At 42.5% G+C, this 12601-nt stretch overlaps 1 protein-coding gene across 1 annotated transcript in view; it reads right to left on the bottom strand.

Annotated features, from left to right (window-relative positions):
• The window catches only part of LOC104934738 (voltage-dependent T-type calcium channel subunit alpha-1I), a 43370-nt gene that overhangs the window by 5336 nt on the left and 25433 nt on the right, over positions 1-12601 (bottom strand). Inside the window, exons 18-34 of the mRNA XM_027283588.1 lie at positions 11773-12087; positions 11365-11465; positions 10975-11098; positions 9831-9899; positions 9465-9649; positions 9222-9348; positions 8075-8200; positions 7832-7921; positions 7161-7353; positions 5659-5810; positions 5423-5532; positions 5210-5343; positions 5040-5110; positions 2739-2817; positions 2310-2431; positions 1666-1965; positions 1424-1574 (exon numbers count right to left, since the gene is read on the bottom strand). Coding sequence (XP_027139389.1) covers positions 1424-1574; positions 1666-1965; positions 2310-2431; positions 2739-2817; positions 5040-5110; positions 5210-5343; positions 5423-5532; positions 5659-5810; positions 7161-7353; positions 7832-7921; positions 8075-8200; positions 9222-9348; positions 9465-9649; positions 9831-9899; positions 10975-11098; positions 11365-11465; positions 11773-12087 — 2449 coding nt within the window. The remainder of the gene's footprint in view (positions 1-1423; positions 1575-1665; positions 1966-2309; positions 2432-2738; positions 2818-5039; positions 5111-5209; positions 5344-5422; positions 5533-5658; positions 5811-7160; positions 7354-7831; positions 7922-8074; positions 8201-9221; positions 9349-9464; positions 9650-9830; positions 9900-10974; positions 11099-11364; positions 11466-11772; positions 12088-12601) is intronic.

The following is a 12601-nucleotide window of genomic DNA, read 5'->3' as shown; positions in this document are numbered from 1 at the left end:
CAATACACGATATCTTTAAAAGCTTCAGGGAATCTGGAGAAATCTCTTCACATAAAGGACAAGGCTGAAAACCAATGATGAATGACTGTGACCTTTAACCCTTCGGGCCGCACTGCATAAAAACCAGCATGACCGTATAGAGGACATCGCCACATGCGCTCAGGAACACGTAAAAAAAACAACGTTATCTGTAAACACAGTTCATCACTGTATCTGAAAATGTGAGTTAAGACAGATATCAACATCAAAAACATGCAGAAACACCAGAGCTCATTTTAGATGGACTAACGGAAAGTGGAAAAGTGAGCTGTGTTCTCCACATTTCTGACTGTTTATGGAAGTCATGGACATCGTGTTCTTTTACACAGCAGCCTGACTTTTTTGTAATGACTGGTAAAACTGATGATGTGTACTGATGTGTTAGGTCACATATTACACAGAAGGGAAAGATGATTGGTTTTCAAACTAAAGAACAGATTCACTCTGACTCAATTAATTAGCAGAGGTCAATTTTCAATAAGACATACGGGTCCTACGTTAAGAAAAGCCAACTAACAAGTATTGTCTGTATATCCGAAGCCTAATATAGCTTGTTCCTCTGAGGCATAGATCTCCATTTTATTGAAAACACATCAGAGAGCCACACTGGGCGACATGTTCCTTCATTACCATGAGCATAAACACGGTTTATTTTGACTCATCCCCACATACACTGACCAGCTGCTATAAATACAGACTGGAGTACCCAGTTTGTATTAATCTGCAGCTGAAAATAAATCCCAACAAATACAACTCCTGTTTGAACATTTGCTAAAGTCTACAGTGTCCTGCTGTCTTGGGGACTTTTTTTTTTTATATTTGAAAGTATATTTGTGACATTTAAAAAATGTCATGGGGTTTGCTGATAATAAAAGTATAAATGTCATAAAAATGATGTTTCAAAAGTCAGTCTGTGTTTTATAATAATTACGTTGTTTTTTTTATGTCATGAACCACACATAATGTGTTTGTGATTGTGAGTACTGTTTTATATGATTCATGCTCTCTATGTGTCACTTGAGATTGTTATTTTTGGTCATTTATCTGATTTTAACTTAAATAAAATAAATAAATAAAACTAAATTTCCAGTTTCTTTAAAGCTGCTTTAAATTGGTTCCCATTGTGTTGTTACAAGTGGGAAAAAAGGTCACCCATGTGCTTCTACCAGCAGCATGCACTACTCCAATTTATCACTAATATTAAAGAAATATCTCCCTCATAATAATAAGGTCTATAATAACGGCGCCGCTTGTTCTACCACATCACATCTCTATTGCCTTCTATGCTATTTATGGGAGCAATAATCTTTACAGCAATCGTTTAGTGATTATAGCACATTTAAAACTGTTCTCTGATTTAACTGGCTATGAAGATCCAAATTACCTGAGTAGCTGTACCCGGAGTAGACCTCATGGCCAATGGGAGGATAAGGGGAGCATCTGAGTGGCTGAACGTAGCTGTCGCTGGGGAGAGACAGCATGCGTCCCATGCTCAGCAGGTTGCCATGGGAACACTCCTCATCCTCAAACTGCACCTGCCACATGAGATCATCACCGCTGTCATCGTTACCGTCACCTCCACACCCTCCCCTCCGACACGTGCTGAGCACACGCTCTGTCCGTTACCTGTGCAGGTGCGTCCACGTTTGGCCCCAGGTCCCCGCCCGCAGATGCAGTGCTGGAGCGTCGGTTGGCCTCCTCCCTCTCCCTCCTCTCCTCCATTTCCCTCTTCTCCTCCCTCTCCTCCATCTCCTCCAGCGCGGCCTCCTTGTTGCTGTCCTCCAGGTGCTTCATGAGAACGGCTACGACCACATTGACCAGCACAAACTGAGCCGTTAGGACGAAGGTGACGAAGTAAACGGGAGAGACCAGGGGAAGGTAGGTGAGGCAGTGGCGATCCTGCGGGCGACACTCTCGCAATGTGTCCTGGACGACAAGGGTAAGAGGATAGAGATTATGCAGCAATGAAGAAAAGTGATTACAGATAAAGGGACGTAAGATTATATTCAGATATTTTAATGTACTACAGTGTACTTCCTTTCTTCTCCAACAGAAGGAGATGTTGCTCTGGGTGTGAAAAGACTCAGAAGAAAGACTCTCCTAACCCCCCTCTAATGTCAGCAGCTCTTAGTCTGTCATAAAAACAGTGATCCTTCTCTCCTCTTACTGCCACGCCTGTCTCATAACCTCACATGCACCAACATGGAATTTGTCGTCTCTCCATCTTCTTACAAACTCTCACAGAGCAGAGGAGGAGAAAGAAGAATAACCTTCATAATCCCATTCCAGTTGTCGCCGGTAGACACCCTGAAGAGCGTGAGGAAAGCCATGCCAAAGTTGTCAAAGGTGGCGTGGCGGCTAAGACCTTCACATGGGTTTTCGTCCGAACACTCTGGAGGAGGATGAGAAGAGGAAAAGAGCGTTAGAGATAGTAAGAGTGAGAGAGGAAAGGAAGGCGAGGGGAGAGAAGAAAGAGAATAGTATGTAGATTAGAACACTGATTCTAAATTGACATATTTAATGTATGTAACATAAAATGTATGCATGTTACGTAATCCACCCATATCTCACCAGTGTCAGTTGACACACACACACACACACACACACCAGCACAGATTTATATGCATGCACACACTCGTGCCTGCGCGCGCACAAACTCACGAGCACATGCATGCACGTACACGCACACACACACTAACCCAGTTTTCCAAAGAGCTCAACTCCCAGAGCTGCATAGATGAAGAACAGCAACATGAAGAGCAGACCCAGATTCCCCACCTAGACAGACATATTACACGCACACACACAGATATATACAATATATGATACACAGAAAAAAAGACATGTACAGCATACATCGAGAGAGACGCAAACATGCACACAGAGAGAAAGAGGCCGGAGACAGAGAGGCCTTATTCACGTTTACTACATCTTAAAAACTATTAGGAGCCATCATGGTACCTGGAGTTGCATCATTTCTCAGTTTTCAGAGGGGGGGTGCACGTTCATAGCCTGGATCCTCATGAATCACAAACTTGTCAGATTATTCTAATTATAAAACAATTTACAGGAACTTGGCTTGCTTTCCCCCGTTGTAGGAGGCATGGATATGTCTAATTATATTACGGATAAACCTATTGATGAAGTGCAGGGGAAAAAACTCTCGGACACCACTGCAAAGACCTGGGTTCAATCCCCGGCAATGATCTGTCACTTCAAAGGCAATTGATATTAATCGTGGGTGGGAAGGCAGTGAGTTAGAGATCCCTACTGTGTTTGCTGGAACACATGCATAGACAAACAGGGAGGTATCTAGGAGGGATTTTTGGATTACACATTCAAATTTGGGAGGAAAAAAAAAAGGTTAGAATTTATCTACATTTCAGGAACACAAGCAATTTATAAACGTGTACTTGCACTGCTTGTTCTCATTTACCCTGCACCACCGACCCTCCCCCCTTTCTCTCTCTACTCTCTCTTTCTGGTTGGGTCCCCTGAGGTTCCACTGAAGTCTATAGGAGCTGTGGTGGATCTTTCCTGCAACAGAGCCATCATCCTGGTCCACCATTCTCATTCCCCAATCACTATTCACTCATAGTCTACAGCCACACTAGTGGCTACCATGTTTCTAACATGTTCTAACATCCACTTGTTAGCATTGGACACAAAATCAACTGAGGCTGATGAAAATGTCATACATTTTGCAGGAATTATATAAAACAAAGTATTACTTGAGTATCATTTTTGACCTGATGGGACACAGGAATTTCACGGCAATCCATCCAGGAGTTTCGAAGACATTTAATTTCAAAACCACAAACACGGAGAACGTGAATATCTTTGCAGTATCTCATGATAAGTCATCCAACAGTTAGATATTTCTGTCTGTACTAAAGTAGCGGTGCAATCAACTGACATTGCCATCCCCTGGAGCCAAACCACTACCGCATCTAAAGACAGTTACATGTGCATCTCAGTTGACATTTTAGTTCTTGCTTGTGAATGTCTCATTCACAGCTACACTGAAGCTGCATCAAAAACACAGAATCCTCAATGAGACAAGTGCTCCAGCACAAGAATCTTGCACCAGGCTGCATTTCAGAGCAAAGTCATCCAGATATACTCCGGCCCATCAGATATGAGTGATTATCCACAGTTGAAAGTATTAGCAGAGCTTCAGGAGAATGACCACACCTCAACCGTGCCTCATCTCCTCTTTCACTCTTGCATTCTGCACCCCAGCCCATTTCTTGCCCTCCTGCCTGCTCTCCATAGAGTCCGTCATGCCCGGTTGCTCCAGCAGATACCCTACCGAACCTTCCCCACAATAAAAAAACATATCTTGTTGATGGTGTGGTCCTTGCTAGTGAACTGGTAGTATATTTTGGCTGTGTGTAGCTTCTAGCATTGAGTTTATTCTACTCTTAACCTCGGAAGCATTAACACGGGAGAAATATACTGCTGCTGTGATAACTTGACAGAGTTTAACAATCTTGCCTCAAAGTGGAATAAATTGCTTTGTGTGCGATAAGCTTCCAGACGAGACCTTCTGGTTCATATTTTATCTTCTCACAGATACAATCGTACCGAAGCAGTCGCAGAGTTCTAACATAATTGGTGATTCATTAACCACATTGGTACATTTAAGAATCAGTCATTAGGTGGCGGTCGGTAGCGTAGTGGGTTAAGCAGCCGCCCCCTCTCTCTGGCCCCTGCTTCCTGTCTATCTTCAGCTGTCCTATCATAAAAGGCCAAAAAAATAATCTTTAAAGAATCAGTCATTAGCCTTTAGTTAAATGCTTGTTTGGTGGGTATCGGGTGTCATTTACTTTAAGACTAAACAGACTGTTGAGGAAATCAGCACTGTTGATAAATCATGTGGGTGCCGGCCTTGATAAATTGCTAAATAAAACAAGCTGTCTGCAATTCTTCAGATCTGGAAAACAGAATAACAGTTGAAGAGACATCTTATATTTTATAGCGTGAGTGCTGCCTCTTACCTGAGGCAGAGCTTGAATCACTGTGTCCAACAGAGATCTCATTCCTGTAGCCATCTTCAACAGCTTCAGCACTGAAACATCGCAATGTGTCAACTCGCATCAGCCACATATGATTTGCGTGCTTTTGTTTTTGTGTTATCACTGCGCGTTGCGTGTGTGTGTGTGTGTACCTCTTGTTATCCTTAGGACTCTCATGATGCGTATGATGGTGGGGTTAATAGGGAGGGAGGCATTCAGGTCTATTTCCTCAAGAGTGATTCCCATGATGGACAACAACACAATGGCGAGGTCCAGCTGGTTCCACCTTGACACACACACACACACACACAATTGTAGTTTTTCTAAGGATGGAGCTGTATGTATTTACGTGAGAGCTTAAATACCTCTCTTTGAAAAAGCGCCGCAGACCAAAAGCGATGAGTTTGAGAATCGACTCGATGACAAAAACCACCGTGAAGACGTAATTGCAGTACTTCAGTATCTCCTCGAAATACTGCAGGACACACAGACAAGACACACACTTCAAAACCCAGCTGTGGCTGTACCGTACCACCTCACACACACACCGCTTCATTACTATGGTTCTAGGGCAGGTGGTAGACATTGTTGCCATGGTTACCCGAGGCTGATTGTAGTGCTCCATGCTCATTGTGATGAGGTTTGTGAAGATGATGATGGTGATGAAGAGATCCAGGTAGTTGCTGGTGCACACGGTGTGGATGGTTCGGCGCAGTGGGGAGTAGTCAGCGTAATATGGCTTCTCTTGGGCCCCTGTGTCTCACACACACACACACACACACACACACACACACACACACACAAGCACGGTCATTAAAATGCTTCTGAAAGAAAAATATAATGTAGTCTATGAAGTCACTTATATAGCTGATGCCAAGTGGCTCACTACTGCGCGTGTGTGAGTGTGCATATGTGTGTGTGTGTGTATAGACTAAAAGTGCCACCTCAGGAATTCAATCCTATCCATCACGCACGCACACACATTTCATGGCACCTCAAGGTGTCTTTGGGCAGAAACCCTCGCTGTCTGCTGCCAGACAGTTAACTGTCTAAAAGGAAAGCACTACTAGAGATTACACTGCAGAGACAGAAGGACAGAGTGAGACAGAACTGAGGTAGTGCAATAGAGAGAAAGAAAAGTGTGTTTGCAGGACTGTGAAGTGTGAGGAATATTATGTATGTACTCAAACAGTAAGTATGCAGCTTTATCATTCGTGTGTGTAATAGTCCATCTAACATATATGACCGCAAGTATGTGGACCCGCTGTCTTTAGTATGTTTGGTCTGAAAATGTTAATGCTGCATTCAAGGATAGTTTAGACAGTAGCGTACTTCCAATGTTCATATTTCAACATGACAATGTCCAGGTGCACAAAGCAAGGTCTAAACAGAAATGGTTTCCCAAGTTGGTGTGGGAGAACGTGACTGTCCTGCTCAGAGTCCTGATCTCAACCCCGTCCAACATTTTTGGGATGACTGAGAGCCCGACCTTATCACCCAACATCAGTGCCAGACCACACTAACCCTGGATGAAGCTGCATCACATCCGTTTGTGCCACAGCTACGACACATCCTCATCACTTTTCAAATATCCATTGGAAGCAATTAAATGCTAAATGTTCTGCTCTGTTCGACATAAACAAACAAGAACTAATTCTTCTATGAGTCTGTAAAGACAAATAACAAATATAGGTATTATAACATCTCAAATGAATGTCAACTGTCAATGAATAAAAGCATTTATGCACATTTAAAATTGAATTTTACGCTTCAGAGATCTGCAAAAATAGAGCCTATGTGAAAAGATAGCAGAGCAGAGAGATAAGCCATACATAAGTTATGAGTGAAATGCCCTAGTCACAAGTCCAGTTGATTGTCTCTTGCAGCTGCAACATAACCAGAACAAATTGGACACTGGGAGTAATATGACTGTGGCTGAATGAATGCAAACACCTGCCTTTCTAGAAGAGTGGAGGTTATCACAGCACCATTTTAGTGCCAGTTCGTTTGGAATAACATATTTAATAAGCACACGTGTGTAATGTTCAGGTGTCCACAGACTTATGGCCATATACTGTATGTTTTGCACCCCCCCTCTCTCACTTCTCCTCCTCTTCTCCAACCGTCTCTGCCGTTTCTCCTCCCTCAGCCTCGCCTCCTCCTCCTCCTGCTGCTGGCGACACTTGTGAAAGTTTTCCACCACCACGCCGACAAACATGTTGAGCACAAAGAAGCTGACGATGAGGAGGAAAGAGATAAAAAACAGCAGCATCCAAGGGTTGTTGTTTCTTATTGGCTGCAGAGAGATACAGAGAGAGAATTTAGAGAAGAGAGGAGGAGAGGAAGCACGGGGACAAAAAGAGAGAGAGAGAGAAAGAAGAGGGCCAAAGAGTGACAAAAGAGGGTGAGGACGGGTGGAGAGGAAGAAGAGGAGAGAGGATAAACAAGAAGACAATGTAAATCCTGAGTCAGCAGTGAAACTGCAAGCACTGTCAACTCACATCTATTTATCCGTCTGCCCTTTTTCATTCCTTACACCTCCCTCCTCTCCTGAAATATTTCCCCTTTCTGCTTGAAACAAACAAGATCAAATGGTGCCTGAGACTGACACAAAACAGAACCAAAACACAGTGAATTACAATATACACTGGCTGAAAGGTTTGTATGACTCCTCCTCATTTTTTACTTCCGATGACCTCTCTCTTGCACTATAAGTGTGTGTGTGTGTGTGTGTGTGTGTGTGTGTGTGTGTGTGTGTGTGTGTCTCTCATCACCTGCTGGTCCACTCCGACAGCATCCAGGCCGTCATACATAATGCTGACCCAGCCGTCTTTACATGACAGCACAAATAGTGACATCAGCGCCTGGAAGATTGAGACACGTCTGAGTATATATCATCATTATGCTGTCAGTCAGTTTGTAAGAGCAGATGTCAGTCCTGTGTGCGTGCGTGTGTGTGTGTGTGTGTGTGTGTGTGTGTGTGCTTGAGCGAGTGTGTGTAAATGTGTGAGACAAACCTGTCCCAGGTTGTCAAAGTTGTATTTCCTTCGAGCCCAGCGGTATCCTGCCTCCAGACACTGTGTTTTATTGGTGATGTGACTCACATCGAGCCCGTCGCAGTAGAAGAACTTTCCTTTAAACAGCTGCATGCACAGACAGATGTGTGCACACAGACACGAAAGCACACGGGAACACTTTAACCTCAAGGTAATGTAAACAAAGCTTCACAAATCAAGATAAGATGTATACAGTAAATTATCGCTAAGAGGCCAACAGCATGTTCCAGCTAAGCTATCCAGGGACCATCTGGTCGAGTCATTACAAGCACAGAAGCACTACAGCATGAAGTGTTCTCATTAGGGGATAATCAAGTGGTATGTTTCCTATGTATGTTGTGCTGTGTTTTTAAGAAGGTCAAACAATTTTGTATTTGAGAAGAAACAAACAAATAGCAATTACTAATTAAAGAAGTAGTAAAATAAATATATTTTTGTCTTTAATAATTTGGGACTCCACAGATTTATCTTGGGACCCCATGAGGGTTCCCGGCCCACAGACTGGGAACCACTTTTACAACATGATAAACGTATTGATCTTCCCTTTTATATCCAACGGGGGGGGGGTTGTTATTAAAAACCCAATTTATCTTTTTCGTTTTGAAGACACTGATAAAGAAAATGCCTAAAACAAATAAATTTCATTCTCATTTCATTAATTAATAATGAAATTAATAATACAAAGTTAAATTAAAATTTAATTAAATAAAAAATTCTCAGCAGAATCCCTCTGTAGTTGAGCCATTGTTTTTTTAATTACTTCCAGGGACCGCATAATCAGCAGCTCATTTGCATTTCCTTCCAATTTTTCTCTTCACTTTTTACTACCTGAAGCGTTTTCTGGGCTATACCTCATTTATTTTATACCACAGTGATCAGTGTCTTCTTGCAGCAGGAAATACAAAGTTTGGATATTTTGGCGTTGTTAGGTAGACCACAATTACGGTTACAGGCGTATAAAACTGGGTGAAAATAAGTTTAAAGGAATATTTTATTGAAAATCTGCAAAAAAAAACACAAAATAATGAGGCTTCTCTTCTTCACTCGACAGAGGATAAACAGTGAATACATATATAAATATACATAATATAAGAATATAAATGTTCACCTGGACTCCCAGGATTCCAAACACGATGAAGAAAGCACAGCAGATGAGGACGATATTTCCAATGGGTCTGAGGGATGTGATCAGAGTCTCCACCACCAGTTTTAGACCAGGAGCTCGACTTATCACCCTGCGACACACACACACACACACACACACACACACACACACACACATTTGTGCTACATAAGTACACCAGATACAATTAATGTAGTAAACACAGGAAAAAAGATTCTGTACTCCCACCTGAGTGGCCGCAGTGTACGGAGCAGACGCAGCACACGGAGGATTCCTAAGATTCGATTACCACTTGCTGATGCAATGGAGACGAGGATGTCCACAAGTGACACGAACACCAGCAGTCCGTCTAAGACATTCCAGCTACTCTGCAGGTACACACCTTGTCCAAAGTACAGGCCCATCGCTACCACCTTAACACACACACACGCAATCAGTAAAATTACTCAAATAATAGAATAATATGAGGTATAAAATGAGGCTGAAAGCAATTCTGATCCCCACCCAGGGAGAAAATTGCCCTTTTATAAGTAAGATGAGAAAATGACTTTGGATTGAAGTGCTCATTCAGAAAATGTGTCTTGTTATAGTTACCTTGATCATCATTTCACCCACGAAGATCACAGTGAAGATGTAATTGGACACACTGAGGAACACGCGCTCCTGTCACACACACACACATATATAGATATATACGTTAGAGACAGAAAAGCAGAGTGTTTAATCTAACAGTTTCTGTCCCAGTAGCTTTAGCTTCAGCGCCGTGGTACATAATGAGCTGAAAACAAATCCATTACGACTGTAGTAAAAATATAATAAAAACATACTGAGAACAGCACGTGTTCTTATAATTTCTCCCAGATTAACTCAACTGTAGTCGACAGCTTGTGTTGTGTTGTATATGTGTGTATGTGTGTCCTCTTTTAAGACTGAAATTCAGTTTTACACTGAGGACATTTTGGCTCTGTTCTCACTTCTTTAAAGGCTGTTTGAGGTTTAGGTTGGTTTGAAAAGCGCCATTTGGACATCAACCTGTGTTAAGAAGACGTTGTTTGCCTCTTTCCTTCCCTGTGATTTTCCCCTCCTCTTTTATTTTTATCTTCTATCTGTGTGTGTGTGTGTGTCGCTAGGCGTGGCCTCTAATTTCCCTCTCACCTGCCTCACCTCCTGTTCCTTCTTCACAATCAATTGCTGTTAACTTGAGTCCAGAATCAAAGCTAAATCTCAGCTTAAGCTTCCAGACTCTGCCAGATTGTGTCGTCTCCCTAGTAGTAACAAGCACCACGGCAAACTCTTTTGTGTTCTTTTGTAACTTTTTTTTGCTTTTTCTTTTACTAATTGTGTTTTTCCCCTGTGCCTCAGGAAAACCCCACCCACCATCCTCCTGCCATGTACAGAGCTCTGTTTGTTCCCATGACCTCACTCTATTAAGGATATTAGCGAGGTTTCAAATGCAATACTTGAAAAAGAGCATCAAATACATTAATAGAAAAACGACTAATGAAGATGGAAATATTATCTGTAACAGAATAACATAATAAGAAACACATAATACCACTAAACTACACAAAGACACAACAGGAAAATTCCAACCACGTTCAGGTTAGAGGATAGACATGTTGCATTATGTCCTCACAAGTAGAGAGAAAAAAAAAACATGTGAATGTGTGTGTGTGTGTGTGTGTGTGTGTGTGTGTGTGTGTGTGTGTGCGTGCGTGCGTGTGTGTGTGTGTGTTACCATGCTGTTGGACTGTATGTCAGGTCTCTCCTGTGCGATGGTGATACAGTTAAGGAAGATGAAGAGGAGGATGATGTGATCAAACATCTTGTGACCTATGACTCTCTGACACCACAACCTGAACCTGTGTGAACGACACAGAAGAGGAGAAAGAGCGTCATCGGATAATTGTTTTTCATATGATTTGTCTTTATCACACATGATCATCACTTGACTTGGCCACATTTAATTGATAAAACAGAAAATTGTATTACTAAGCCATAGCTTTACCCTTCACACTTTAACTGTGAATTTTCACACATTTGGTCTAAGCCATCCAGGCCACTCAGGAGGATATCAGGGGCTGTGTAGGTGTGTGTGCATGTGTGTGTCTGTGTAGTGTGTCTTTACCGGTTGTGCGGCGCAAACAGATAGAGAGACCACTCTTCGTGCTCCAGGCACCACTGAGGCTCATATGGCTCCAACAGCTTTTTCACCTTCTTACATAAACTCTGGAAGGAACACACACACACACACACATAATGCAGAATTAAATCATGAGACTTGGAAAAAAGCGGCAGCCTCATGTTGTATCAGTATATCTACAGGACACAGTTCACAATTTTCCTCCACCCTGCCATAATTTCAATTCAGCTAATTGAATTTTTTCAATGTTACGTAAGAGACTTAGGTCGCCAAGGTTGGAATTTATGGAAGATAATTAGCAACACACGCCTAAAACAAATTCTAATAACTAATCAAAATGCCTTTTCCTTTTGATTTCAAGAAATAAATAACACAAAACGCTGAGAGCTGCACCTCCTCTATCTCGTCCTCTTCCTGATCACTGTTGTAATGCGTGGTGAGGGGAGCGTCGTCGTAGCAGTGGTCAGGGAGGTGAAAGGTGGTGCCATTGCAGTCGGGCACGTGGAGCACAGGTACCTGCAGGTACTCTGCCTCTCTGTCCAGAGATTGCTCCCTGCTGCTGAGGTTGGAGCTTGAGTGTGTATCGGACAGCAGGGACTCCATCTCCCCCGACTGGCTCTTCCTGTGGAGGCTGGGGGCTCGACCGATGCTCGTCCAACTGGAGCGACGGCTCTCTGGTCCGCTGTCCCACAGAGACTGTGAAGACAACTGCAAACAACAGTGACAAGTGGTTGGATTCAAGACACATGCTTTTTCAAGTGCATATAAAGATTTCTTCTTCACAGATTAAATGTACCCTGTGGAGTTTGTGACCAGTAGCTGTGCTGTGGTAATGTTTTCATCATGGATTCTGTTTGTATCGCTAACAGCCTGCACACAAGGACAAACACTAGAGCTGTACGATTCATCAAAATATGATCACGATCTCATTTCAGGCCTCTATGTGATCTCATTTTTATGTGACAATGATTCTGTCATGTTTGTATTAGAGGGGAGATTCATTGCATGAAAAACATGCTCCTCGTTTCTATATTCAACAAATGACAGGTGAATGTTATTCCATGTGACAAGCTGTGCAGAGAAAGAGAGAGGGAAGGACATCCATAAATAAATAATAAATAAATCTAATGCATGTAGAGGAGGTAAAATTCAATGGATGAAAAAGTGTTTGAGGAAGAGCAAGAAGAGTCGCAGAATAACAAAATATATTCATCCACCTCGG

Source organism: Larimichthys crocea, chromosome X, assembly GCF_000972845.2.
Source record: "Larimichthys crocea isolate SSNF chromosome X, L_crocea_2.0, whole genome shotgun sequence".
In the NCBI taxonomy this organism is placed as follows: Eukaryota; Metazoa; Chordata; class Actinopteri; family Sciaenidae; genus Larimichthys; species Larimichthys crocea.
The sequence above is the reverse complement of the archived record's forward strand: the minus strand, read 5'-3'. Positions and strand labels throughout refer to the sequence as shown.